The sequence below is a fragment of the Terrapene carolina genome, unplaced genomic scaffold (assembly GCF_002925995.2).
Source record: "Terrapene carolina triunguis isolate 2854851 unplaced genomic scaffold, T_m_triunguis-2.0 Scaffold837, whole genome shotgun sequence".
NCBI classification, from domain to species: domain Eukaryota; kingdom Metazoa; phylum Chordata; order Testudines; family Emydidae; genus Terrapene; species Terrapene triunguis.
In genome coordinates, this window is record NW_020665188.1 from 3,221,609 (window position 1) to 3,247,942 (window position 26,334).

At 42.4% G+C, this 26,334-nt stretch overlaps 1 protein-coding gene across 1 annotated transcript in view; it reads left to right on the forward strand.

The window, feature by feature from the left end:
* Positions 1-259: 259 nt before the first annotated feature.
* Positions 260-26,334, forward strand: part of KY (kyphoscoliosis peptidase) — a 31,808-nt gene continuing 5,733 nt past the window's right edge. The window contains exons 1-8 of the mRNA XM_026660808.1: positions 260-401; positions 6,254-6,316; positions 9,166-9,240; positions 10,504-10,545; positions 11,355-11,411; positions 14,353-14,435; positions 15,878-15,986; positions 20,242-20,359. Coding sequence (XP_026516593.1) covers positions 260-401; positions 6,254-6,316; positions 9,166-9,240; positions 10,504-10,545; positions 11,355-11,411; positions 14,353-14,435; positions 15,878-15,986; positions 20,242-20,359 — 689 coding nt within the window. The remainder of the gene's footprint in view (positions 402-6,253; positions 6,317-9,165; positions 9,241-10,503; positions 10,546-11,354; positions 11,412-14,352; positions 14,436-15,877; positions 15,987-20,241; positions 20,360-26,334) is intronic.

Below are 26,334 nucleotides of genomic sequence, written 5' to 3' on the forward strand. Positions count from 1 at the left end.
TTCCTCAGATTTAGGAAATGGATCCCCGCTGGGATTTCCTTTCAAAGGTGACTTGTAACCTATTCATTAGGGTAGATTTTGGCAGGGCAGTAATGGTGCATTTGAGCAGGGTCGGGCACACGTTATTTGTGTGTGTGCAGAGTTCGTTTTGGGTGAGGGGGAGCATTTGCCTTTCCAAGAGTGGAAAATAAACACTGCCCGTTCTGCAGCAGCAGCAGCAGCAGGTCTGGGTGAAGAAGGAAGCGGTGGCAATGCTCTGATGGGTACCGTGGAGTTTAAAAAAGACGCCAGTGCAGTAACAATTGAGATGCTTCTCATAGTTCGCCCTCAGAAGAGGAAGACAGTGCAAAGGGTTCAAACAGACAGACAGACGGAAATCAGTGCCTCGCACCACAGCCAAGGTAAAGCAATATCTGCAGTTGTTCAAGTGGAGGGGTGCAGCTGCAATGCATGCAGAGCCAAGCTGCAAGTGAGTTGTTGAATGAGAGGTGAACCATCAGCTCTCGGGAAAGAACACTGGGTTTTTTGGTTTTCTTTTTTGCCCCCCTAACTTAAAGACATGCAATGAAAACCCAAACCTGCAAATTCCCCTCTAAAATTTTCCAGTTTGAATTTAGTTTTATTGATCCTGTCTAACGAACAAGAGCCTCTGCATGTTGCATACCACACACTGCAGGTGACTCAGGGTGCGGCACCTGTGTGGCACACCCATGGAGCGGCATGTGGCTGTTATTCTGAGGACCGTGTTTACACATGCCCTGTTACAATGGAACATTTTATATAGTGTGAGACACTGCCAAAAGGTTTACGAAAATGCATTAGATTTACAAGGCAAAGCAGTGAGCAGGTTGAACTGACTGTGCTTCAGTTATTTAATCCCAAATTAGTGGCTACCACAAAACGATGCATAGGGCAACATGGTCTTATTTTAGTGTGTGTGTGTGTGTGTGTGTGCGCGCGAGCGTGTGCATACTTTGTCTGCAAAGAATATCACCATGAGCCATTTATAGTTACGGTTTGTGACAATCCCCTTGGCCTATCTCCTATCCCTTCAGGGGATCTTCCATGCTCTTTTTGGAACCCTGGAAATCATGGGCTATTTGCAGACAACAGAGAGAACCTCCCCTCACTGCAAAACTGAAAAGAGCAAACACTCCATTGCTGCAATCTGGTTTAATCCCAACCTCTTTTAACTGTATTTCAGACTTTGGTGATTGGGGCTATATAGATACTGAAGAAAAGACAGGAAAAGGTGGATCTAAAGGTGGCTAATCTAATCTTTAGCTACAGTTGATTTCTGTCTACTTCATGCCTACACCAGCACCAATGTCTCCAACTGCTTTTCAGCCTTCTCCTACAGAGCTGGTGGGGGTGAGATGAGCTTGGAAATTTTGGAAACATTTTAATTTGAATGTTTTCAAAAAAGACCAATTTTAAAAAAAAATGTACTGCTTTTTTTACTGAGAAGTCTCAATTTTCCAAAAAAATGTTTGGTTCTGAAATTGGGTTCCCAGTTTGCTTTCTTCTTTCTTCCCCCTTTTTTTCTCACTGAAAAGCGAGGAAAACTGAAACAATAACTGAAAATGTTTTCAGTTTTCGTTGGGGGGAGATGGAAGATATTGAAAAATGAAACCATTTCATTTTATTAAAAAGGGCCATTTTTGACTAAAACATTTTCCAGCAACTACAATTACCCCTGAATTGTCTGCCCACCTCAAGCAGCAATGATATGCTCCAGAAGGATTTGCTCTGCAAAATTACAGCAAAATCAGCTCTCCAAGCCATTTTGGCTTAACCATTGTAGGCAGGCAAAGGGAGTAAGAAAGGCTCAGGAGCTCTGGGGACACAAACAAGAGGAGGGGAGACTGAGCATGGAAAGCAGTTTTATATGGAGGAACGGGGATCAATGGATAGGTGGCAGGGCAGAGGGGGAAGGGATGGGTAGCAACTGTTCAGGCTAGGAAGTCCAGGAACTAATTACTCCTGGCACTAGCTCACTCCCATGAGAGGGTAATAGCTGGATAACTTCCTTCTATGAACTCTCTTGTATTTAGATTAATGGTGCTACTAGAGGGAGTATTTGGGTAGTGGGTAGACCTGGTAGAAAATGCCAATTTATTTTTCGTGGGCTATTTAAAAATTGAGTGTGATTTATTTCTCCAAATAACCCTAAAAATGAAAAAAAAATCAATGAAAACTTGCCATAGAAAGCTGAAAAGTTTCAGGGCTTTGAAAATTCATTTCGGTAAAACTTTTGTTTTTGAAAACTGTACATTTTTACTGAAGCCAAAACATTTTACCAAAATTATTTCAGTTTTCAATTTCCATTTTTTGTTGATAAACTGTAAAATTTCGATCCAAATGAAAATCTTTCTTTTTTGGTTGAAAATATCTGTTCAGAAATCTTGACCAACTCTAGTGGCATATCTCTTCTTCATAAACGATGTCATAGCCTCTAAGAAGGCAGTGTTGCCTAACAGATACAGCTCAGGGCTGCAACTCAGGAGACCTAGATTCCATTCCTGGCTCTGCCACTGGCCTGCTAGGTGACCTTGGGCAAGTTGCTTCATCGCCCTGTGACTCAGTTTCCCCAGTCTCTAAAATAGGGATAATGACACTGACCTCCTTTGTAAAGTACTTTGGGGTCTATGGATGAAGAGTTAGTATCAGTAGTAATGTTCCCCTGCTGCTGATCTCTAAAGTGCTTTAGAACTTACTTTCAAGGTGAGCCACCATGAACCATCATGATTTTCAAACTTTTCTAGTGAGAGATTCTCCTTGGACAGCCCTGCAACATGTTACTTTGGGAGGGGATTTGTCTAACATTTAAATGAACACACAGCATAATCAGGAAGAGTTTGGGAACTAAAGCAGGGCCATGGCTGGGAAAAATAAAGACTTCCTCTTGAAGTCAGTGGATTTACATCAGGGATGAATATAGTCCATAATATTAAACATGTGATATATTCACCATTCTCATTGCAATTGACTGTGATGTCATAAATTACTCTTTGATTGCAGGAGTAAGTAGAAAAAGAGTCTGAGTTTGGAGGACAAAAACAGAAATAGCAAGGAAAATGTTGGACTGGCATTTTTCAAAGAAACTTTTTCCATTCTCATGGGTCAACAGTTCTTCTATGAGTCCTCTTGGGTAAATAATGCCTAGCTGAGTGATGTCTCCTCATCATGGAGTTGGTCCTGTCTCAGCTAAGTCAACAGAAATTTTATTTCTGTCTTCAGTGGGAACAGGAGTGGGCCTGATGTGATCTTCCCACTAGCTGGTATCAGCCATGCTACCCAGCACCCGTGAATGATATTGTCTGACTCTCATGCCCATGCTTGTCATTATGTAGGTTTTCAAAGCGATGGAAATGGAAACGACAGATCGCAGCAACCCAGAGGGAATGGCCTTCCTGGTACGTTGTCTTCTCTGCCCTCTCATTTTGTAGGTGAGAACGTAGGGCAAGTGATAGTGAGGGCATCGTAGAGCTGGCTGGAGCCAGGCAGAGTGCTTGGAGATGCTTTGCAGGCTGCCACTACACAGCTATGGCTCTGCACACTAACAATGTGCTTATCACAGCCCGTTCCGTTCCAGGCCCTACTGTGTCTGGGTGATGTGCACAGGGAGGCTCCATTCAGACATGGGTCTCCCTGTGCCCATGCGTAATGGGGGGGAGTGCCACCTTTCTGCCTCTAGCTATCACCTGGAGCCACTGGAGGTGAGGATGTGTGTGTGCATGTGCCGGGAATATAGTGGGATGGCTAGGTGCTGGGCACACTATTGCATACATGCATCATAGTTATCATATACGTAACCCTGCCTCAGCATGGGGGATGGACAAGGCGAGCTCTGGAGGTCCCCTCCAGCCCTACGTTTCTCTGATTCTATTATAACCAATAAAGAATCCTCCTGAAAGCTAACACAGCCTGAGGCAGTATTAACAGTCGCACAGAGCTCTTAGTTTACCCGGCACCCATGTAGTTCATGGTGCGTGGAGGCAGAAAACCCTGTCCTATTGAAAAGGTGAATCCCTCATCGCTTCAACCGCTAATGGAAAAGTTGGGTGCAAATTGCATGGGAGGATCCTCCCAAACTTTCCAGTCCTCTGCACAGTTGTTTTTGACATGAGGAACAATCTGTCCCTTAGTCCTGAGCTTCCATATAGCTCAGCCAATCCACTTCTTATCTGACCTATAACCCCTCCCACTAGTCCCTCTCTTAAGAGGATACCACCAGTTATACAAAACTGTGCCCTGGATTTGTTATGGAACATAAGCAGCCCCTAGGGAATGAGCTCAGGCCACCAATCAACCTCATTTTTGCCCGTATGAAAATATAATTTGGTCTCTAGTGAAGAAAGGCAAGTGAAAGAAACAAAGTTTTGCTTCCACAGAACTACTAATAACCCCTATATGAAAACCCTTTATGTTACTGATGCATTGCTTAATGTGAGTTCTGATCCAGCTCCCACTGCAATTAATGGGAGCAGATTCAGCCCATAGACAGTAAGCAAGCAAGCAATATCTTGTGGCAAGGTACTGTCAGTAATTGTCTTTGACCATATCAGACAGACAGATGACAAATAAGAAAAGCAGATAAATATTAATATCTTTAGAGCCTTAACATGCTCTTCCTTCATGCCTGAGAGGGTTTTCAACAACAGCTACGTAGTGGAGATCAGGAAATTCACCAGGACTAGAAGGGACAGAATTAATTACCCATCACACGGAGTTAACTGAAGTACCTCTAGTAGTTCAGTGTAAATCGGAGTATCAATACATTTTCCTCTAGCCTGCCTTCAGGACACAAGATGAGTCCTCTTGAAGGTAATTAAGACTTTCTGATGCCAAAAGGAATAGCCAGCTCTTAATGCACCAGCACCAAAGGGGTTAATAAATTCACTTTAATCAGCCACATTCCTGTCTTTATGAGGACTCTGACACCATGGAGCAGCTGGTGCTGCTGCAATATTTACAAACGGTATGACATTAACTGAGATTGAACCACATTAAAAAAAACCACACTCCTGCCACATACAGTGCATCAAGATCTCATAATTCACAGGCCTGATCCATGTCAGCTTTACGAAAAGTAAAGTGAATTACGAAAAGTATCTGGCCTTTCAAATGAGCTGTTAAAGTGAAGTTCCTTCTGCTGTCGGGACACAGATCCCATGACACTTTCTGAAAAACAGTAAGGGATAACCCCAGTGTCATGGCCAATGTTCATCCTCAGTGAATCAGGTTCTAATGTCCAAGGCCATATGCAAGATATTGCTCAGTGTTAAATGGCATTTGCTGACTGTGCTAGCTTAATGTCATTGCAGCCCTGTGGGATAGATTAATGTTTTTTAGTAACGTGTGTATTACCACATCACCTAGGGGCTGCAACTGAGATCAGGGTCTATTCTGCTCAGTGCTGTACACACACATGGTGAGAGACAGTCCCTGCCCCACAGAACTTACAATCTACACAAACAAAAGGAGAGGAGGTTACTCAAGGTTATGCAGCTGGGAACAGAACGCAGGTCTCTTGCCACCCAGTCCAGGTCCTTACCACTAGACTAGTGTTTTTCAAGAGATGGGGTGTGGCCCCTAGAGAGCTCATGAAAGGCAATCAGGGGGTCACAAGACATTCAAAACTTTATTACAATCTGAAGCAAAGAAAATCTCACTCCCCACTCCCTGCGCACCTCTTCCATTTCAAGGTCATTTATTCTGTCAGCCTACTGAAACACACACATACTAATTATTGATACATGTTTTACTCATATAGTAAATGTAAGAGGGGAGTGCAAATTTTTGACTTCAAATATGAGGTTTCCAATCTGAAAAGGTTGAGAAACACTGACCTAGACTATTTATGCAAGTATGATACATTTCAATAAAACAGAATTCAGTTGATGCCAGTCATGCCTCTCCAGAGAGTTCTCCTTCCTTCCCTACTTCCTCAGCAGGGTCTTGCCCCTACTGCCTGAATTGCATGGACTATTCCCAACTAGCACTCCCTTGTTCACTCCACTTGCATTTGAAGCCCAGGAATTGGTTCACACAGCACATAGAATATTGAGCTCTGCTGTATCAATTTGCCTTACAAGCTATAAAATCTATAGAATGGAATCTCAGTGCCATTTAGCTCATTGGTGCGCCACATTTATAGATTTAACCTGGTTCTGGCGTTGGTGCCCATTGCTCTAGGATGAGAAAATTCCATTTTATTCTAGTCACGGGGATGTTTTCTTCATATAAACAGGCCAGCCAATTCAGATGCAGCCTGACGAGCAGGCACCAGTCATTACTTCCTACACCAATGAAGGTAGGTGGTAACCTAGTGAACACTGATTTTCTGTAGCAATGCAGCATTCATCTCTTATTTATGCTCGTATGAGAGAAAACTTGCCCAGATCACCACAGCAAGAGACAAATATGAGAATTTTTTATAATCAGACTGCAAAAGATGAAGAATTTGAAGAGTCACTGGACAATTCTTTCAATCTTGAGCCTGGTCTACAATTAAAAGTTTTACCAGTATTGCTGTTGGTTAAGGGTATGGCTTTTTTTTAAACCTGACATAGCTAAGCTGGTGTAGATGGCTTTTTATTGACATAACTGCACTTATACCAATATGGCTAATGCTGTTTCCCCAAAGCAGCATAAGCTATACTGGTATAAGCCCTTTCATACCACTTTAACTGCATCCCCACTAGAGGCTTTTGTTGGTAGAACTATATTGGCATAACTCCACCAGCAAAACCCTCCTGGTGTAGAGCAGACCTTAAGAGAACAAGGAAAGTAACAAGAGTTTGTCCGTTGGTTCAAATTATTTCTTTACATTTTATAACGGGGCTATCTTAGGTTTGATTCATCCTGTACATCTGTTCTATGCTAAAATTGATATTTAAAGTCTTCTTGGTCCTTAAAAAAGTGGGTCTTGATTAGGGACGATGATGTTAATAAATAATACATAATAATAATAATAATAAAAAATCACAAACACTTCAGAGACTTTCATTCCATTGGTTTTCAAAACTGATTTTTTGCTTTTTAAAACTTTCTGTAGAAATTTTGTATCAACTTTTTTTTGTTTTCCAAAGTGGGTTATTTTTGCAAATAAGCATTTCTAGTATAGCTATGCCAGCACAGCACTCCTAGTGAGGACACCGCTCAGACCAACCAAGTGCAGCTTTGCTGGTAGAACTCATTCCAGCACATGCCACCTTCTGAGCAAAATAAGCTATACTGGCAAAAGTACAGCTGTCTACACTAAGGGCTTTTGTTGCCACACCTCTTCACACCCCTGACGGCCAAAATAAGCTATGTCAGCAATGTTTATAGTGTAACTCTGGCCTAAATCTTGAGTGTTGAGCCCTGAGGTCACAATACTGCATGATCAGTACAGCATAATGCTTTCCTGCAAGGTCATTATTGTACCATTATTGATCTTCATAGATCCCAAGGCCAGAGGGGATCATTGTGATCATCTAGTCTGACCTGTACAGCAAAGGCCAGAGAACTTCCCCGAAATAATTCCTAGAACGGAGCTTTTAGGAAAACATCCAATCTTTATATAAAAATTGGCAGTGATGAACAGGCCACCATGACCTTGGTAAATTGTTCCAATGGTTAATTACTCTCGTCGTTAAAAATTTACACCATATTTCCAGTCTGAATTTGTCTAGCTTCAACTTCCAGCCATTGGATCATCTTAGACCTTTCTCTGCTAGATAAAAGATTCCATTATTAAAATATTTGCTCCCCATGTAGCTACTTACAGACTGTGATCCAGTTACCCCTAAATCTTCTCTTTGGTAAGCTAAATAGATTGAGCTCCTTGAGTCTGTCCTATAAGGCATGTTTTCTACTTCTTTAATCATTCTCATGGCTCTTCTCTGAACCCTCTCCAGTTTATCAACATCCTTCTTGAATAGTGGGCACCAGAACTGGGCACAGTATTCCAGCAGCAGTCACACCAGTGCGAAATACAGACGTAAAATAAGCTCTCCACTCCCACTCGAGATTCCCCTGTTTATGCATCCAAGGATTGCATTAGCTTTTTTGGCCATAGTCTCATATTGGTGGCTTATGTCCTTTTCAGTCATTGCTTCCCAGACAGAGTTCCCTACCCTGTAACTATGGCCTACATTCTTTTTTCTTAGATTTATACTTTTGCATTTAGCTGTATGGAAACATATTGTTAGCTTGTGCCCAGTTTACCAAGCGTTCCAGATTGCTCTAAGTCAGTGACCTGCCCTCTTCATTATTTACCACTCCCCCAATTTTCGTGTCATCTGCAAATGTTATCAGCGAAGATTTTAATGTTTTCTTCCAGGTCATTGATAAAAATGTTAAACAGAGTAGGGCCAAGACCTAATCCCTGTGGGACCCTACTAGAAACACACCCACTTGATGATGATTCCCCTTTTACAACTACATTTTGAGTCCTTAGTTAGCCAGTTTTTAATCCATTTAATCCTGAAGAAGAGCTCTGTGTAGCTCAAAAGTTTGTCTCTTTCACCACCAGAAGATGGTCCAATAAAAGATATTACCTCACCCACTTTGTCTTTCTAATATCCTGGGGCCAACACGGCTACAAAAATACTGCAAATGTTACTTTTATATCATTCTAGTTTTTTAATTGAAACACACAACACAACACCATCTTCAAACCAAGATATGCACTCCTAGAATTCTGACTCCATTTCCAATTCATTGTTAAGGGGAGAGAGGCCGGGGAACGTTTTAATATCTGTTACACCAGGAATCTGAAGTGCATAGGATCATTTTTGATTTGCTTATTTCACTGTTTTACCTCTTCTTCCGTCCATAGTGCTGCAAACCTGTACACTTCATTTAAAAATAACAGAACAAATATATCTTCATGGTAGGCATGTGGACAAATCGTTTGCACTGAGGCACCAGCCCACTAAGGACATTCTGGTTTTCAAATAGAGAAGAAACAGGCAGGGGAGGGAAAGTTGGACAAGAGGGATGTTAACGTAGAAAGGCAGAAGTGGAGGCCCTATGAGTTAGTTTAGTATTGGTACAATATTAATGAATGTGGTTTTCACTTGGAAGAGTAATCTTTGATATTTTCAGTCTTATATGTTTTCACTTGCTGGTTGCTTTTTCATTCCTTGCCCACTTCTGACTCTTTGTTTGTTGCAGGAACTCATGTGACTGTCGAGGTACATCCTAGAAATACCACCCCACAGCTGTTCAAGAAATTCTCCCTTGGGAAAGGTACATCACTGTTTTAAAACATTTGGGCCAGCTAAGATATGGCATATCAGCTGCCCTAGAGAGCAGGGAGAAGCGGGGCTCATTTGGTTACCACAGTGTTAAACCTGTTGTCTGTGCATATCAATGATGAAAGTAACGGAAAGATGACACTGCTCAAAGTGTGATTTTCCAAAGTTCATAACTCAGTCAAATCCAAACTAACAGTCACAGGAACACCCAATGACAGTTCCCCTCAGTAACCACTACTTCCATGCTGCATTGAAGTTTCCAACCGCCAGCTGCTTTATAACTTAAAAAATAATTAAAAAAAAAAAAGATATAAAAGTGTATGGTTCCCTTTTCAAATCCCTCATACTTAAAAATGGATTAACCTAAACCATTTTTACTTACATTTAAAACAAAACAAAGTTTCAGCTTTGAAGACCAAATGGGAAATTTCAGCCCAATAGTTGAAAGTTTCAGAAAGTTATGCACAACCCAAAACAGGAGGATTGAAATGGAAAGGCCTATACAAATTTAGCTAGATCAGCCACTCCCACTACAATCAATCTCAAGCATTCCTATGTGATTCCTGTGTATTCCCCTTGCCAGGACTGTTGCGTAGTGCTATTGGTGCAGAATGGCACCTGTATTTTGGCCCCAGAGGTGGCTGCATTTTAGTAGTGGGCAAAGTGATTTCTGTAGTCAAACACTATCACATTTTACCCTTATTTACACCCTTTGAAGCCAGCAGATCATTGAGGCTGGAAGGGTGTACATGAATTTTGAACACACCGGATAAACCATTTTGGAATTCTTCAAGAAAAGAACTATTGAAACGTAAGGTACCATTACTGTTGTAGTACCCAATAGCAAATAAAATGGCAATCCAAGTCCATCTGTTCAATATTTTCCCAGCTCACAAAGCAGACACAGGCTGACCTAGACTCAGTTAAAGAGAGGAACAGATGCACTTTTTCCTGACTGGAAGTAGCCTTGATAGAGGTCCAACACCCTCTACATTCTGATCAATATAACAGCATTAACTGGGCTGATCAGGACAGTATGCCTGGGTGGCAGCCTCCATGAGGAAAGGAGAAAATGCTCAGTGCATCTGTGGCTTGAACCCACTGAGGGCAAATTAAGACATTCCATGGGCTTTAATAGGAATGAGATGGAGCCTGTGGTGCTCACAGAGGTGTTTAGGGACAGGTTACCGGGATGACGGGTGAAGTTTTCTTCCACTGGTAACTCTTGACTAATTCTGTCTGGGGGTTATTGCAGGAGTCCGCAAGCTGCCCAGTCTGACAGGCCTGGATAACAAAGGTGAGGCTGCTTGGTTACAGCGTATTTTGTAAGAGTGGAAACACTAGTCCAGCTTCAGTGGAGTTGCTCCAGCCATAAGTTTGGCCCAACATCTCCCATTACAGGGCCTGCCTTCTTGGGGCACTGGAGAGGCTGCCAGCAGCTGAGTTCAGATGATGACTGTGCTACTTAGAGGTGGACATGTGCCAGACTCCCTGCTGGGCAGATGCTGGTTGTGCTCTGCCAGCTCTTGGGTCTTGTATCAAGAGGAGCAGTTGGTAGTGAGAACAAAATCCTTTTCTTTGTGGGGGTGAGGCCTCCTCCAGAACTACAGATATCTCACATTTGGTGACCTTCTGGTGGCTGCACCACCCCTAAAACATGCTCCAGCTGATCTGTAGCTCGCTCTGGGAAGGTATCATTTAATAACTGTGCTGCAGGTGTTAACACAAGCTAAGATCTCGCCGAAACACACACTTGAATTTCTTCCATACAGTGAGCCATTTGGCTGGCTTGCTGGCAAGATGGAGCACAATGTTCCCAGCCTTCAGCCTACTATAGAAGACATCTGACTGTGAATGTGCTATCTGGTACCTTCATGGTCATAGGACTGGTGGGAGGGGAAGCGCTCTCTACTCATCTCTATCTTGTGCTGCTTCCATCCCTCCCTCATGGGCTGTATGCAATGTGATATGAACCATAGGGCTAAAGACAAGGAAATAAAAGCCTGTTTTTCAACCCTCCATGTATTCCACAGAGACACACTAACTTTCTCTACCCTTTTCTACTTCTCTACTGTTTATCTCACCTCAATTTTGGCAACCTTCTAGGTTTTCAAGAGAACGGGAAGAGCAGAGTGCCCCTGCCTGGTGGAAAAGACCTGCATGGTAACTATCTGCTGTATTGTAGCTTTCTGTGATTAGCACAGCTTAGTTTCCTCACTGCAGTGAGCACCCCCAACGGGACACACATTCGGTTTTAGAAATAAGACTCACGTTGATCACAGAAATGATGTGGTACTGGCTAAAAACAACTATATCGAAGTACAGTGACAGCAAATGAATGATTTCATTTCTGTCACTCTATACTTTGCTTTGCACGCTGTATTGTCTGGGATTCGAAGTCAGGATCGTTTGGTGAATGTCATGCGTGTTTTAGACAGACTGCATGTGCAACATAACTGAGAAGTCTGCTTTGCAAATGGGCCTGCTACACATTTCTAACTGCCAAGGTAATAGTGTCGGACTGCATGAGTTATTGTGGATTCGGTGTCTGTGGGGAGCCTTTGCAGCTATAACCTGACAAAGACGAAAACTGATAACCAATTTTAAAAACCCATTCGGCTCCCAAAAGGCAAGATGTAATTTTCAGAGCTGAATAGAATAAGAACCTTTCAAATGTGTAAATCTGCTTTATCTCTCTTTAGGTCACTGTAATAGCCCCTTTTCAGTGAAAAGCTAGATAAACAAACAAGCCTGTTAGAGAAACAGATGATGTGCGCTCCCACACTGTTTTAGGCAAATTTGGCCCAGTAGGTAACAGAAGATGCCTGTTGCTTGTGATTGAATTGACTGGCTGGCTCTCCCATTACAATGAAGGCTGTTGAACTAAGTCTGGGGGAATATTGAGGAATCCAGGCTCAGAGATTTCTGCTCACGTAATTGGCCAGTGGGGGTGGGAGCTTCTGAGAACAGAGACGCTTCCATTAACCAGATCCAGCTTGGGAGCACACTTTCCACTAAGGTTAAGGAAACCAGTTTACTTCTTAGCCTTAAACCAGAGCCAAGAGAAGACCGCCCCAGTTTCCCAAAGGACTAGACACGAGTCCACTAAGAGGTCTCACTGAGTTCTACTTGCGGCCATCCATCCTGAAGGGTGGTCTTATGGCTTCCACTTGCAGGAGTCAAAGGTTGCAGCAAACAAGCCAATGTCTGAGATAGCAGCTATCCCAGCGTTAGGAGTGTCGATGCTAGAACCTGCACAGAGCACTTTAGTAGCAGATGAAGCTATCTCCTAATGCAGAAGGGGTTGTACTCACACATCACCTCACAGAAGGCAGCCTGTTCTGGCAGCCCCTGCCTGACTGGGATGGCCTGGGGACAGTCATTCCTGCCTGCCTTCCATTGATGGTGCTCCTGCAGATGGGAGCTAACAAGTGCTCTCTATGGCCTGGTCTACACTACGACTTTAATTCGGATTTAGCTGCGTTAATCCGAATTAATCCTTAACCCGTCCACACAACGGAGCCAGTTACTTCGAATTAAAGGGCACTTAAAATCGATTTCTGTACTCCACCCCGACGAGCGGAGTAGCACCAAAATCGATTTTGTTAATTCGAATTAGGGGTAGTGTGGCCGCACACCACCGAATTAATGTGGTTAAAATTAATGGGGTAGTGTGGCCGCACACCACCGAATTAATGTGGTTAAAAACCGAATTAATGTGCTTAGTGTGGCCGCGCACAATCGAATTTATACAATCTGTTTCCCAAATTCGAATTATCTAAATTCGAATTAATCTCGTAGTGTAGACGTACCCTATGTAACCACTCATGTCTGCTCAATGTGGTGCTCCATCCCCCTCTAGTGGTGCCTAGGCCACAGATAAAGATTGATCAGACTAATACAGGCAGGCTGTAAGAGCTGTGTATTTCAGCTCAGGCAGTAAAGGCTCATGCTTCTGTGATCCTGAAGTCACCGGTTCAGTCCTTGCTCTTGACAGATGACCCTCACCTCCAGCGGCACAGCAATACATATAGAGTAACAGTTCCACATCCCTGGTTCTCCACCCGTTTGGTAACATAACCTAGTCTTTCTTCATGCCACCACAGCTGGGTTGCTGAGGTTACCAACCCTTACACTTTAAGCAGTTCCCTTGCTATTTATTGGCACTCAGAATTCACACAATAAAAATTTAAACTCTTATTATCCTTTTTATTCCCCCTTCCCTTTTGCCTCCCTGCAATTTAACAGCCATAAAGCAATATCTGGAAGAATCTCTTAATCCCAGTATCGCAGAGGGCAGGATTCTTATAGCTTTGACTTGCTAGAATGGCCTGCTTAGTGGTGGTTGCAGAAAAAAAAAAAGATTTTTGTTCACTATTCAAATGAATTTTGGGGTGCTATCCATTGAATAAGTGATTATGTGTGGAATATTCAATGAGATGTATATACTTGGTGAAATAAGGGGAGATATTAGAATAATTCATTTGAAAATATTACAGTAGTCATAAATTTAGGGCTAATTTCTTATTCCCTTTCCCCTGCTGAGTAGAATCTTAAATCCCAATTCTGCAAAGGCTTATATGTATCAATGAATTTACTCACAGCAGTAACCGCATTGATTTCACTGGCACTACTTCCATGAGTAAAGTTACTTCTGTGCTTTGCAGGATCGGAGCCTTTATCAGGCAAATAGTGCCATATATTTTATTGAGACTACTTGAGGACTATGGATATCAGAAGCTAGCTCTTGATGAATACTATTTGACCCCTCTAGGCCTGATATTCTAGTGTTATCAGATTGGACACCTATTGGACATCAGACCCTATTTTTACTGTCAGATTTTTCTGTGCAGTTTATGTTGTGCAAAATATGCAAAGAGGAACTCCCAGCTTAGACATGCACACTACATCTGACTGGCTTGGATGGGAGGAACTGATAAAGCAGATGCCTACAAACCAGGAGGGTCCCATTCAAGTGTCATCTGATGCACACACAGCAAGTTCAGTCAGTGGGTGGGAGACTCTGCTGATTGCTCTTGCTCTGATGTTTGGCCAGTTACAAAGCCTCTCCTTTCTGGAATCATTGTTCCATGTTTGTTTCCAGCATATCCATGGGACAAATCCGGTCTGAAATCCATGACATTAGACCTGCAGCAATTTGAGAAACTTGATGCCTATGCATCAAAGGTACGTCTCATCTAACTCAGTCTTCCTACAAGACCACACTCTCTTCAGCCATTCAGGAGCTCGCTCCCTGGGAGACCAAGGTGCTCCAAAGGGGAATGAGGTGATGATGTCCTTCAGTCTGACCTAGGCTTACAGAACTTCTGCCCCAAAACTACACTGAAAATACCTTTCCCTGGCCATTTCAACTATGGAATAGCCTACTCAGGAAAAAGTATGACCAAAAATATCAATCACTCTCAATGTGGACTTACAGCTTTGAATTTCCATCACTTCAGATGAGTCATCAGTAGCATTTTGGGCTGTATAAGTAGGGGCATTGCCAGCAGATCGAGGGACATGATCATTCCCCTCTATTCGGCATTGGTGAGGCCTCATCTGGAGTAGTGTGTCCAGTTTTGGGCCCCACACTACAAGAAGGATGTGGAAAAATTGGAAAGAGTCCAGCGAATGGCAACAAAAATGATTAGGGGGTTGGGGCACATGACTTATGAGGAGAGGCTGAGGGAACTGGGCTTATTTAGTCTGCAAAAGAGAAGAATGAGGGGAGATTTGAGAGCTGCTTTCAACTACCTGATAGGGGGTTCCAAAGAGGATGGATCTAGACTGTTCTCAGTGGTAGCAGATGACAGAACAAGGAGTAATGGTCTCAAGTTGCAGTGGGAGAGGTTTAGGTTGTATGTTAGGAAAAACTTATTCACTAGGAGGGAGGTGGTGGAATCTCCTTCCTTAGAGATTTTTAAGGTCAGGCTTGACAAAGACCTGGCTGGGATGATTTAATTGGGGATTGGTCCTGCTTTAAGCAGGGGGTTGGACTAGATGACCTCCTGAAGTCCTTTCCAACCCTGATATTCTATGATTCTATGAAGCTCAAGTTTAAAAACAACACATAGCTGCTTTGTTAAGAGACAATAGAAATCAGAGTGTGTGCAGGGGATGATGGGGAATACCAGTGGTGATATATGACTATTGGCTCTTACAACAAACAGTGACATCGATGAAGATTTTGTGGGTCTAAAAGCAAAATATGCTTTGTGAAGGCGGTGATAAGCATAATGTCCTTTGACTGGTTGGTAAGGGTGGCTATTCTGTGATGAAAAGTTGATCTTTGCCATGAAGGTTAAATATGTCTGGCCCACAATAATCCTAATCTGCGTTGCCTTTAAAAGGAACTAGTCTCATGAGCATTGAAGTCTCTCACCAAGAGAGCTTCCAATAAATCAGGGAATGAGCAAACTCAAAAGACAGTTGTTACAGAGTAGGTGCTGGTACTGCCCATCGAGAGCTGTGCAGAAATGATCAGAGGCGCTGCCAGGCATGCAAAAACAAAAGCAATGTCATAGAGGGGCCCCTATGACTTCAACAGGAAGGCAGAAAAAGGGGGACATCCTACCTCCTAGTATTTTCTCACTTGAACCCTCTAATCTTATTCCGTACAAAAACAGGTGAGTGTCAAGAACAGCATAGAGGAACTGGTGAAAGTCCTGCTCCGAGAAGCCCGGACTGATCTGGAGAAAGTCAGAGCCATTTGGATGTGGATATGCCATCACATAGGTAGGCTGAGATCCTGGATTCCCACAGATTTAGCAGACAATGCTGCAGCTGTCACTATCATTATACTGTGATTGCATGTTGTGAGTAGGTTTGTAGGGGGCACATGAGGGGGAGGAGAAGGGGAGCCCACAATTAATTCTGGATAAATAAAGTCTGCCGTCACTATCCAGAACTCTATTGAGAGGTTATCACGCTATCTATATTTCTGTACTTCCTCTCCCATCCCTGCCAGTTTCCACCAGGGTGATGTGTCAGTGATTTCCTCCTATGTGACAAGCCTGAGTTTCCCACCTGAGTTATTCAGAGATGCCACAGCACAAGTCACCACCATGCCAGTGACTGCAGCATCAAAAATGCTAGGTTGTAACATCAGTAAGACCATGATTGTGACATGTAGCCTCTCCCCTGGTGCTGGCCAGCTCTGCTAGCTTGCACACATTTATTCTGAGGGGCAGGGGGAGAAGGGAGAGAGAAAAGCCATGATCTCACATTGTGCCTGTCCCTCCCCACTCTACTAGGGGCTGCAGTTCTGCCTGACCTTTACGTGGACCACACAAGTATGGGCTGGACAGACTCTGGCCTTGAACAAATAAGGCAGATGACAGCCATTTACAAACAGTGGGCTCCCGTTTTTTCATACGCATTTCACGAGTGGATAGAGACATGCAGAAGAGAGCGTACATGCTCAACAAAGTGTCATAAACATTCTTTTTCAGCTACTTTCTGTAACATACGTGTGATTCTTTAAGTGTTTAATTTGCCAGGAAGTTAAGTCCTGTGTCTGCAACCCATCTCTGACCCTGCAAAGCACACGAGCAATCCTTACCTGCACAACTTCATTGAAGTAAGTGGCACTAGCTGTCTGCAGGATCAGGGCCCAAGAGAAGGGCATGTTTAACTCCCTCTCTCTCACCCAGATTTATAGACCAAATGTATTCTTCTACCGAAAACATGTAACTAAAAACCTCAGCATGAAGCCTGTTCATACTGGAACACAGAATGTCCAGTAAAGGTCTGTTTCTGGCAACAAATGTGCTGCAGCCACCCATGCCAAGAAGTAAGCACCACCAGAGCAGGAGTTTCCCAGTCCTCAGTGGTGCAAAGTAGATTTACCACTGGTACAAAAAACTGCACAATACAGTGGAACACCAGAGTTACGAGCTGACCAGTCAACCACACACCTCATTTTGAACTGGAAGTACACAATCAGGTAGCAGGACATACACACACACACACAAAAGCAAATACAGTATTGTATTAAACAAACTACTAAAAAAAATAAAGGGAAAGCAGCATTTTTCTTCTACATAGTAAAGTTTCAAAGCTGTATTAAATCAATGTTCAATTGTAAACTTTTGGAAGAACAATCGTAACATTTTATTCAGAGTTACGAATAACCTTCGTTCCCAAAGTGTTCGTAACTCTGAGGTTCTACTGAACTGAACCTGCCTTAAAATAAGGAAAAATGTTTTCCTCAACTCCACTTGAATTACATTTTAAAATATACATTGTAGATTTGTGCAGTCAACTGGCACCATAATAAATAATGTAGCTGCCAACCCCACTTGTTCAAAAATTATGAGTCAAACCCCAGAAAGACATGAGATTGGCTTACAAATCAAGACATTTAAAATAGAGTCGGGGAGGCCCTTCTGGTTTGTGAAGTTTTAGAGAGCCAGCTCCTCTGGCATCTATTACGTAGAGAGGCACTACACAGTTCCTTTTCATCTCTCTCTGCAGCCTCTCAAACTTCAATCCAAGTGGCTTTATGTTTTATCATTACTGCCTCTGGGGCTTCAACTGCCTCTAACTTCCTCCTGGTTCAGGACAACCTAGCTCTGGCCCCAGGCTTCCTCCTAGCTCAGAACCCTCTGGTTCTGGCTCAAGGCCTCCCAAATTTCTTGCTGCCTTTAGTCCAGAAGATAAAACTCCCAGCTACCTCTCCCAGGTGTCATCCCTGGCCTTTTCCCCACTGCCCTGTGCTCCTCCCCAGGTGCATTTGATCACCAATTATGCTTAGCTCCCTCCAGCTGCCACCCTGTTGCCTAACTGGGCTCAGGCTCTTAGAGACCCCAGTGAATCAGTGTTGGGTTCATACACCCCTCTTATATTCACTCTTAGATGACATGCCTGTTATTTATACATTGCTTATTTTTAAGCATTTCATGAAACAGAGAAACTGAGTCATGCTACCACAGTGCATTCCAGTGGGCCTCTAATAATTCAGGCACCTATTTAATTGACATGTTTATACATAGCTATGCCAATTAAAATCATACAGTATGGAGATCGAATAGCTGTATTTGATCATAGAGTCCATCCTCCTAAAAGTGTAGGAGAACATATCACATGTTAAACAAATACTATAATTTAGCAAAAGATGAGGATTCTTCTGTATAACAAGGAGGAGGCTGGAAAGAGATGGATTATAAAGTTTTTAATCAATCTCTCTGTTCTGAGGTTCATTGTAGGACAAAACTAACAAATGCTCTTATAACTGAAGATCCCATCAGAACAACTTGCTTGATTTATAGTACCTGGGAATCCATTTATTCCCATTCATATTCTTAGGATATTCTCTGATGCACTGTTATGTGCTATTCCCACCACCCTGTTTCACAGCTCTTTGTCCCAGTTCCCTTTCCACCCTCCCTGGTGATGGGCATGCAAGAGGGCAGACTCTCCGACTTCCCCTTTGCACACAATGGATTACAATTTGGAATCAGAATTTAAATCAGTGTCAAGTTCTGGCTAGTAGATGACCTTTAGATTGGCACATTTCATTCTTCTAAAGGGGATCCTGTAGAGCAGCTGTTACAAACTGTGTCATGGTTTGGCCCACATTTTAAAAAAGAGAGCATCTCCTGAACATCTCGCCTCCCATCCATTACTGCATGGGCCATCTCCATTCCTGTCCATGATTGTGTATCATCCCTCTATGAAAAAGCACTGCATGTATTTTTAGCTGTGTCGTCTCATGCACTTTAGCAGCTGGAAACAAGGAGCCAGTACCATGTGACCAGCTCTCTCTGTATCCCAACAGCCAGTGCTCCACAGATCACTAAGGAGCCTTTGGAAATCACTGCTCTAGAGCTTTCCTTCTCTTGTGCCCTCAGGAGCAGACTTAAAGGCACTTACATTAATGGAGTCTTTCAGATGAAAGTCAAGTTGCAGCATTTCATCAGTCTATGCAGCATTCGCAGGCTCTCTTCTCCTGAACAGCATTCAAGGAAGGAGGAATGTTACAAGCGTGCTGATGGCACTCCTTAGCCCTTTGTCAGAAAAATATGTTCATATTTTATAAAGACTTATGGCCATAGTCAAGGTTACTAGGTATTAAAATTAACTTTCCTGGGCCATTTTCTCTAGCTCTGCCTGGAATAAACCCTCCTTTGTTTCTTTTTTTGTATTTATTTTGAAAATATTATTTCCTGCAGCTCAAACTATAAATTCCCTGCCCACATTTAGCACTGAGCAAATCATTGATTTTACAGTTTGGTGGCTGAACCAAAAAGAAAAAAAAATTAACATTTTTCAGGCTAAAAACAAAACAAAAAACACAAAAGGGAAAAACACTCAAAAATGATCCAGAACTAATTGGTTTCAGTGTTTCATTTAGTTTGAGTGTTTTTCACATTATATATATAAATTTCTAAACAAAACATCTTTCAACAGATTTGTTTCAAAATGATTCAAATGAACTATTTTGACTTTAAAAAAAAAATCTATTTTGGGAGGGCAAAAATTTGCCAAATTTGATCCAAATTCATGAATAGTTTTGGTGCCATGGAAAGGTTGACAATTACCCAGCTCTACCCACATTGATGTGTGACGCACTCACAACAAACTGTTCCATGTTTTTCATTGATTATATACTTTCAAGGATTTTTCTCTGATACTGAGGACTTTACATTTTACCCTTTACTGCCATGATCCTGCAATTGGAGCTGTATGGAGATGGATCCTTAAGGAGACACATTGACTCTGCACAAAAATAAGTATCTGGATCTGGATCATTTGGATCTGACTGCAGAATCAGAGCCTAGGTTTGCAACTTAGTTCCTTAGGAGATGCATGCAGAGAGAACCCAAAGCAGACATTTACAGAGGAAACATCTTTGTACAGCTCCTACTACAGATCATTTCTCTTTGTTTGTGCTTCTTGGAGATGAAAATAATCTAAACATTTTCTATTGCTGGTCAATCCCTTTGCACCAGGCTTTTGGAGGAACTTTACTTTGTCTTCATTTCTCCAGAATATGATGTTGCGGGCTTCCATAACAAAGGCCAGCGGTCTTGTGAGCCAAAGGATGTCCTTCGCACTGGGAAGAGTGTTTGTGCGGGATACGCTGGGCTCTTTCAACAAATGTGCAGGTAAATAACATCACAAACATTCAACCCCCAGGAGCGTTAATATTGTCATCTCTGTGCCTACTCTGTCTCCCTTTACATCACCTAAATGACTTTAAACAGGACTTGAAACTTTCTCTTTCAAACTATGATGTGGAATAACAGTAAGTCCTCAAAAGGTCAATTTTGCTTTCCCTTCCTCCCCCCGCATAATTTACTTTGTGCCATCTGCTGAGCTTCGCATTGCATTAACATAATGGCAGATGAATACATGGAGATAATTTAGTTAGAAGAGGCTGTGGTTTTTTTCTTTGAGTAGCTCTGTATCTGAAGGTTAAAAGAATGGCAAGGCTGAAATACTGAAGAACATTATCTGCAACCAACTCGCATGCAAGAGGTAGTCATTGAAGCCCAGGCGTAAGCTTTTCCAATATTCTCTGCAAAAACCCTCACATCTAAGCCAGAATAATAATACCCAATTCTTATATAATGCTTTTCATCAGTAGATCTCAAAGCACTTTACAAAGGAGGTCAGTATCATTATTCCCATTTTGCAGATGTGTTGTAATTTCAGGACCACATCTGTTCACCTTCCACATGCCAGTAGCCCTGTTGACTTCAACGAGTGAGCAGGGTTTGGCCCTTAAAGGATTTAGAGTAGGGCTTGACAACCAATTATATATCCAGCTCATGTAAAGGGAGGCTCGTTTCATTGCAGAAACTATAAATTCCTTTAGTATGAATGTAGCACAAATTGCTTCTCCAGTACATTTCTCCATCCCCAGTAGAGAAAGGATACAGCTCTTGTGTAAGGCAAACCCTGGGAATCACGGCTGATGCCCCAAATGTTTGTAATAGTTTGGGTTTATGAACTAATGATGGTGATAAGAAATTAATTTTGAAGTTAGTTGAAACCTTCCACAGGGTCCCTTTCCAAATGGAGCCCTTCCATCAACTTCTTGGCACACTGACTCCCATTTTAGGTAGGCCTGGGAAAATCAGATTTTAATTGGCACATGTCAGTAGTCACTGATTTCTCTTCCCAACCAAGAACCACTAGAAGCATATTCCTCATTAATAACTTAAGTTTACTGAGAGGGAAACTGATGTTTTAAAAATATTCTGCAAGATGCTAATGTGGAGAATGCCTCTAGCCAACAACTCAGTGTTCCAGGTATCTATTCTGCTTTTTTTTAAATAAAATATTAAAATTATGAATTAATAATCAACTATGATTTTATAATTGCATTTTATGTAAGTTATCGCTAGCTATTCCAAATGTAATTAGAAAAATATACTGAGAAACAAACAACCCTTTTATTAAAAATTAATATTCCTAAGGGTATTTGTATTATTCACAAGCTCCACTCATCTACTCACTACTGAAACATTTCCACACTGATTCCTCATTCTATGATTTTACAAAACCCCCAGGCATTCAGTCTGATTTGTCTTTATCGAATACTAACCAGGTATTGGCCCAGTACACTCTCCTCCTGTCAGACAATTGTTACCTCCTTTCACTCAAGTAACTAGCCAAAAATTTGGTGTTTTATAGATTGTTCCAGTTAGAAGGAGAAATTGGTAATAGTCAGATATTTTTGGATGCAATTTTGTTTATTTACAAAGAATATGTAAAGTCCCGTTTCCTGGAACACAGAGGGGAAAGAAAACAAAATAAAACAAAACCAGTTTCTTTGCTGGCTGTTCCAAGCCTATAAGCTTTTTCTCTTAGCTTTTTCAGTCTCAAGGTCGCATTACCAGCCTTCTGTGCCTGTCTGCTTGGCTTTCTCTCACTGCTTCTGCTTGTCCCACCGTGCTTCAGCTTGTGCCCTCACACACAGACCAAAACATATTCTTGGGGGAATTCTGCACTTCTGCCCATGCGCATAATTAATGAGCCACACATATTTTTATGATTTTTTGCACAGAAAAAAGCTTCTGCCGAAATATTGCTGCAGTTCCGCCTTTTGCCCACCAGAGGGCACTGTGGCAATAGAACAAAGCAGCCCTTCCTGGCCAGCCAGGGAAGAAAAAGAGCCTACCTTCTTTGCAGCCCCTGTCAGCCAGGTCAGGAGACAGGGGCTATGGGGAGACAGACAACATGGAGTTGCTGGGGGTGGGGTCAAACAAGGGCTCATAAGGGCTAGTGGAGGAGGACAGACTGGGGCAGGTGATGAATGGGAGGGGAGGTGCAGGGCCACATGGTGATGGGGGAGGGGGTGCAGAGCTACATAGGGACAGGGGAGTGGCTGGGTGGGGGCACAGAGACACACAGGGACAGGGGGAGAGGGTACAGGAACACATAGGGACAGGGGAGTGGCTGAGTGGGGCTCAGACACATGGGGACAGGAGGAAGGGGTACAGGGACACATAGGGACAGGGGGAGGGGTCAGAGCCATATGGCGATGAGGGGAGTGGGTGTCTGGGTGGAGGTGGAGGGACACATCGGGAAAGGGAGTGCAAGGACACATGGGGGTGCAGGAACACAAGGGGATAGGGCAGATGTGCCTGACTGAATGGAAAAGGCTAGGGGTCAGCCAGGGTCTGCATGCGGGAAGCTCCCTAACAATCCCTCCCTGCCCCTGAAAAATACCTGTTCCATACTTTTCCCACCCATACTCAACAAACCTCCAAGTTCACACCCAGGCTCCTTTCCAGCAATTTACTTCCCTCTCCTTCAGCTCCTCCGTTACCCCTGACTTCCCCAAACCTTTGCACTGCTTCTGAGGGCCGTGGGAAATACAGCTCTGTATTGTAGTTTAAATGAATTATTACTCTGAGTTCTGTATTAATATGCCTAGTAAGGAATCTGTTTGTCAAAAAAACATTTCCTGAATCTTTGTCCGTATTGTTACAGACATACTTGCTGATAGGTATTTTGAAATAAATGACCAAAAATAATTGAAACTGGTGTGATTATATTGTTATTTTGACAAAATATGCAGAATTTTTATGGTGCAGAATTCCCCCAGGAGTAAAAACAGCTTCACCAATCAAAGCCCTAACCCCTATATTTGAAACCTGTTGGGCCACATGATTCAGCTTCTATTCAGCTTTTGCATGTGTCTGTGTTTTGGGTGCTACTGCTATTGTTTCAGCCACCTGATCATAATGGTTTCTTTACATTTATCCTGAATGTAAGACAGAGGTCATACCCAACGCACAACAAGGATTAACTCAACCCATAACACATTTCCTCTGTTTCTGTTGCCAGACAAAGACATTCCATTCTAGCAAGAGGACCTCATTGCCTCTTCTTACCATCCTTGTACACAATTTAGATAGTCTTTAACTATGAAGGCAGTAGGGAAAGAGCAGAACTCCTGATTTCAGATGTTTCAAGGGCCACATTTTTCAAAAATGAGGGCCTAAAATTAGGCTCTTAAATCCATATTGAGGCAACTGTAATGAGTGAACTGATTCGCCAAGTCATGAGCACCACACAATTCCCGTTCACGTCACTGAATGAGCCTCAGTTGCTTCAGTGCCAGTGTGGACAAGGGTCTAAGGCACAAATGATGGGTGGATACCTCTTCAGCTGGCAAACCTCCTATGATTGACCAGATGAGAGTCCTGTAGCAGGGGAAGGTAGGGCATTAATGAAGACCAGGGCATTTTTAGGAGGTTGGTACTGGGAGGTCAGCACCCAAAGGCCAACTTTTAAAAATCAAACATTTTTGGAAATGAATGAAAACATGAATTTTTACAAATACTTCAGCAATATTTAATTGTCCAAAATTGGATTCTCAGGTGGCAGTCAGCAAAATGCAGGTGGTTTGTTTGCTGGGACCACTGTGAACCCATTGTTTGTGATGGTGAGATAAATCAGCTTAGGACAGCCTTAGCATGGACATGGGACCTGACTCAACATGGCTAGTATGAATGCACACAAGCATTTGCACTTCCCAGGTTTCAATACAATAAATTTTCAGCAGAACTGACTGGAGTCTCCAGTGTAGACCTGAGCATAGACTGCCCTTATGCAGGCATTATGGGTATGAGTACACGCAGGCACTCAACTGGCCTTCTCCTTTTGCTTTCTACCTTTTCCATATTCAATAGTCCTATCTTTTTACTCTCTAATATAGAATCCCCTCCCCCCTATATGCCATGTACCATTTCTGTTGTCCTTCTCTGGAACATTTCTCCCCCTCCTACCCACCCTCCCTCTTTTTTTTTTTTAAGAAGAGTTCACCAAAATTGAGCCCAGAATTGAAGAGAAGGATGTGTCATTCAGATATATAAAGGCAGTGTAACATTCTCCATATTAGTCTGCATGGTCTTTATCTTCTTTTTAACACAGGCCAGCATCTTTTATTGCTTTTAATTATCTCTGTGCATTGAGCAAATGTTTTCACTAAAGTGTTTACAATGATGGCATCACCACATGCAATCAGCTTAATCATTTCTTCCAATCCAGATTACATTGCACTTAATGTCATCATCTACCACCACGGGGTCCCGTCTTCTGGCTTTGTTGGCTATTTCTTGAGTTCCTCACACTTCTCCCTAGTCCTGAACAATTTACTTTATTTGTATAACATCTAAATGACAAATGTAAGAAACCTGTTTAGTCCATCTTCCTGCTAGTACAGGTTTGTTCCTATATTTTATGTTCAGCCAGCATTTTGCCCAGTCCATTGTTAAATGACTCTAGCAGTAATGCATCTACCTCTTCCCTTGGGAATTGCAAACACATTCTGGTTTCTCTCACCATTGGGATAGTTTTACTAATTTCATCCTAAATGGGATTGCAGGGGTGGTAACTTTGGGCAGAATATGACCCTTGGCATTCTGTTTAGACATGTTTAATGTTGGGATTTTCAGAGGGTTTACGGGAATACCCAACTCACCTAGATTACTTGGCAACACCTATCTACAATCTTCCTTCAAGTCAATGGGCCAGCTCCTGCTCTCAGTTACACCAGTGTAAATCCAAGCTATCTCCATTCACGTCAACAGAGCTACTCCAGATTTACTGCCGTGAAACAGAACAGAATTTGGCTCACAAGTTATCAAGGACTGGCAAAGACATTGTAGGTCAACTTTTTTGACCTTCTGCATCACCAATGCAATTCTCCCTCCAGTCCTGACCAGCATGTTGATTAATATTTCTAGTGACAGGCCCTCATTACCTCTATGTTATGGTCTATCCTATGCCTGGCTTAAGCATGGGTTTAAGAAATGCTGACTCATGTGTACCCTGAATTTTCTTTTAGTTTTTTCTTTGAAGGCCTTTAATCCTGATTGCCCCATTTCCCAGATAATATAAAGAAGTCTCCGCCCTTGAATGTGTTTATACAGTGGTAGTATGTGCCACCTCACCTCTCCTTTCTCCTCAGACTACCTAATTTGAACTCCTTCACTGGCTCTCAATTCATCACACTCCAGTTTTAGTACCACTGCAGTCTCTGATCCTTCCCTAAAACAAGATCTTCCTCGTAGGGCCTGATGCAAAGCCTACTGAAGTTGATAGCATCCTGGGGTCCACAAGTGGGGCTCCTATGCACAAACACAACACAAATAATACATAATAATCCAGATTAAGGTTTTAATAGACCTTTGTGTGAAACTGCCTTATTACCACCCTAACTTTACAGGAGATTTCTTTATAGATCAAAGATTACCTTGCTTTGTTGTGGAGCAGCATCACGCTGTGAACTCACAGCCGGTGTATCAGTTGTCCATCTTAAATTTCTTTATATCACCAGCTACTATCCAAATATCCATCCATCAATTTGTAGCTCTCCTTATTTCTGCCATATGAATGCCTTTGCATCTCACTGAGTTAAATTTTGTTAAATTTCGTTCCACAGATAATCTGGTTTCTAAAGTACACATAATTTATTGTGTTAAGTATCTGCTCCATTTAATACAAGAAAAATTTCAGTTCCAACCTATTCAGTGGACAATCTTCTGCTTAAATGAAGCAAATTTGGACAAACAGTCCACAGGATTCCAATGTGTTTAGATCCCATTTGTTATCCCATCGCACA